Raw genomic sequence first — 3,884 nt, 5'->3', positions numbered from 1 at the left:
AAAAAAAAAACAGAATAAACTTAAGAAAATGTGGCACATATATACCACGGAATACTATGCAGCCATAAAAAGGGACAAGATCATGTCCTTTTGCAGGGACATGGATGGAGTTAGAAGCCATTATCCCCAGCAAACTAATGCAGGAACAGAAAACCAAACACCACCTGTTCTCACTTACAAGTGGAAGCTGAACAATGAAAACACATGGACACATGGGGGTAAACAACACGCTCTGGGCACCTGTCGGGGGGTGGTTGGGGAGAGGAAGAGCATCAGAAAGAATAGCTAATGCATGCAGGGTTTAATACCGAGGTGACGGGATGATCTTTGCAGCAAACCACCATGGCACATGTTTACCTATAAAACAAACCTGCACATCCTGCGCATGAACTTAAAATAAGGTTGAAGAAAAAAAAGAAAAGAAAAAAAAACAAACAAAAAGAGTGCTTGACCAGGAATCAGGAGTGCAAACTTGCATGTGCATTTCATTCATTTCTCATTGCTTCATATCGGAAACGTGCTGTGTTCCAGTCACCAGTCACTATGCCAGGAGTCTATATTCCTCTGAATCTAGCTAGACATTGTGCATACTATTTCTTTTTAATTTTTTTTTCTTTTGCTTGGTAATGTCTGTTGATGCTTGATCATGTTAACAAAAAAATTCTGGTTTCATAGTAAACGCCTAAAGAGATAGAAAACCATGCCAGAGCCCATGTTGCTCAGGAATCACACCCACAGAAGTACCTGGAACTTGACTGCCTGCCTTCCCAGCCGAAGAAGCCAAACTGATACTCTTCTGGGCAGCCCTAGTAGGGCTCCATCTTACCGGAGTGTCCTCTGCCAGAGATGCCCTTCCCTGAGGTCTAGGCATTGGGTGGGTCTTTCTGTCATTCAGGCCTCAGCTCAGAGGCTGTTCCTTAAGGAGGCCTTCACCCACTACCCTAGCTGAAGGAGCTTCCCCCAGCCCACCAGTATCATATCACCTGCTCTATCTCCTTTCTCAGTCCTCTCACCATCTCATGTCTTGTTCACTTGTTACTCATCGTCCACTCACGGATTGGTTCATGTGTGTATTAGCCAATTCCATCCCCTCCTGCCCAAAATAAATTAGGGAAGTAAGGTTCATGAGAGCAGGGACCCCTTGCTTGCTCCAAGGGTGAACATTCCCCCAAACAGAAGCATGAACCTTCACCTTCCTCTTTTACTGGGAAATCTATACCATATGTAGAATTTATTTATTTATTTATTTTTTTTTAGACAGAGTCTTGCTCTCTCACCCAGGCTGAAGTGCAGTGGTGCAATCTTGGCCCACTGCAACCTCTGCTTCCCAGGTTCAAGCAATTCTCATGCCTCAGCCTCTTGAGTAGCTGGGATTACAGGCGCCCTCCACCACGCTCTACTAATTTTTTGTAGAGATGGGGTTTCACCATGTTGACTAGGCTGGTCTCGAACTCCTGACCTCAGGTGATCCGCCCGCCTCAGCCTCACAAAGTGCTGGAATTACAGGCGTGAGCCACCACGCTTGACTCCATGTGTAGATTTTTAGTGTACTGATGAAGTACAGTGCTGAGAGATGAGGAGCTCTATTGCCTTTCTGTTTGAATTTAGTCAAAGTAATAACCGGTTTGGGCACAGCAATTCTACTCCAGTCTAGAAATTCCCTCATAATAAAAACCAATCTATTGAGTACCTACTATGTGCCAGGTCCCCTGCTATAAGCCCCATAGGTGAGCATGACTTTAATCCTCACTCTGTGAGGTTAGTGGTACCATTTCCACTTAACAGGCAGGGAAGTGAAGACACTGGAAGGTGATATGGCCTTTCCAAAGTGCCATGGCTGATTGATGACAGACACCATTGGAACCAAGATGGTTTGACTTCAGAGCCTGCAGCCTCCACCACAACGCCTCACTGCTTCTCTCTTGCACTGGAAAGATGTAACCTTTCGCTGGGAGGACTCACCTTTCTGTCTGTTCCACTGGTGATGATCTGGAACTCCTCAGGGTGATAGCACACACACTGGAATAAGGTGTTGGCTAGTATCATCTGATTCCTCCTGAGACGCCTGGAAAGTAGATTCAAAAGCTGCGAAAGTCAACTTTCTCTTCCCTAGGAAATGTATTCACTATTCAGGCTGGATTTGGTGCAAGCTGGGATTTGGGTTGGTGTATCTCTGTGCCGAACATCTCATGCTGCCCAGCATGGTGGGGCCTGTATTTCTTCAAAACAGACTTCAGGTCACCCCTCTCCTCTCTACTTCTATGTACTCTCGTTGACCTATCAGTGACCACCAGAGGACAACGGGAAGGGCCCTTTAAAGACAGAGCACAGAACTCAACGAGAACCCTTAAGTTCTGGTGAAAAAGAAGCAGAAGAGGCTGAACTCAGAGCCAAACTGCTGCCTCCCACACAATGTACTTGATTCTTGAGGCCACCATTTGGAAGTGGAGCTCCTTACAGTCTGAGAAGCAGAATGTGGGGAGAGGTATTTTATTTTATTTATGTTTTCACCATCGATGTATCTTTAATTCACAAATAAAAGCTGTAGCAAGATGTCATGTACACATTTGTACACAGGTTTGGACATACCAGATCATGCATAACCCTCAGAAAACACAAGCCTGTCACGTGGGGATGTCGCAAAAGCTGGCAAGCTCAACCCTTGTCTGCCTATGGTAAGAAGTCCCTCCCAAGACACCCCCCATCCCGCCCAGGGTGCCCCCAAGAGGGAGCTGGCCTCCTGTAGCTGAAGAGAGCCCGGCCTGGGAAGGGTATTTTAAAAATGGGTATTATGGGCCGAGTGCAGTGGCTCACGCCTGTAATCCCAGCACCTGTGGGAGGTCAAGGCAGGCAGATCACCTGAGGTCAGGAGATCGAGGCCAGCCTGGCCAACATGGTGAAACCCCATCTCTACTAAAACTACAAAAAATTAGCCAGGCGTGGTGGCGGATGCCTGTAATCCCGGCTACTCGGGAGGCTGAGGCAGGAGAATCACTTGAACCCAGGAGGCAGAGGCTGCAGTGAGCCAAGATCATGCCACTGCACCACGCCTGGCCAAGATCTGCATTTTAAACCAGCATTTCAGTTGATTTTTATGTGCATAATAGAACCCCTGCCTTAGATACTGTACCAAGAACTATGTAAATATCGCTTCTCCTTCCATAGACAATGTGGTGGGTGGCCATCTCACAGGCCAGGCTTTCCTGGCTAAAAAATGCACCTTCTGCACAGTTGCTTCTCATTATGGAAGTTTTCAAACCTGGTATCTGAGCTGAGCATTTTTAAAGATTTTGGCACGAGAATTCCTGCTACACAGCAGAACAGCTTTAAGGATTTGAGGCAGTCACAAACCATCCATAGAAATAAGTTGAGACACGTCCTTCTAGTTCTATATTTTCCCAGGAGGAAGGTCAGGTATATAGCCTAACACTTCCTACAAGTGTGGTCCTTGAACCAGTGCCCTCAGTTGGGAGCTTCTCAGAAATGCGGAATCTCAGGTACCACATTAAATTTATTGAATCTAAATCTACGTGTTCAACAAGATCCCCAGGAGATACACAGGGCTAGAAGACAAAAGCTTGCTTTGTGGGGGCTTTTTGTTTGTTTGTTTGTTTGCTTGCTTTTTAAAGACAAAGTCTCATTCTGTTGCCCAGGCTGGAGTGTGGTGGCATGATCTCGGCTCGCTGCAACCTCTGCCTCCCGGGTTCAAGTGATTCTCCTGCCTCAGTCTCCCGAGTAGCTGGGACTACAGGCATGCACTACCACGCCCGGCTATTTTTTGTATTTTTAGTAGAGATGGGGTTTCACCATGTTGACTAGGCTGGTCTCGAACTCCTGACCTCAGGTGATCCGCCCGCCTCAGCCTCACAAAGTGCTGGAATTAC

General features: G+C 46.8%; 1 protein-coding gene across 2 annotated transcripts in view; it reads right to left on the bottom strand.

Moving 5' to 3' along the window:
- The window catches only part of CFAP52 (cilia and flagella associated protein 52), an 82,330-nt gene that overhangs the window by 2,815 nt on the left and 75,631 nt on the right, over positions 1-3,884 (bottom strand). For both annotated transcript variants that reach the window (XM_011973155.1, XM_011973156.1), the window contains one exon: positions 1,963-2,065. In XM_011973155.1, the coding sequence (XP_011828545.1) occupies positions 1,963-2,065 (103 nt within the window). The remainder of the gene's footprint in view (positions 1-1,962; positions 2,066-3,884) is intronic.

This window comes from Mandrillus leucophaeus, unplaced genomic scaffold, assembly GCF_000951045.1.
Source record: "Mandrillus leucophaeus isolate KB7577 unplaced genomic scaffold, Mleu.le_1.0 Scaffold135, whole genome shotgun sequence".
NCBI classification, from domain to species: Eukaryota; Metazoa; Chordata; class Mammalia; order Primates; family Cercopithecidae; genus Mandrillus; species Mandrillus leucophaeus.
Note: the sequence above shows the minus strand (reverse complement) of the source record. Positions and strands in the feature narration are given on the sequence as shown.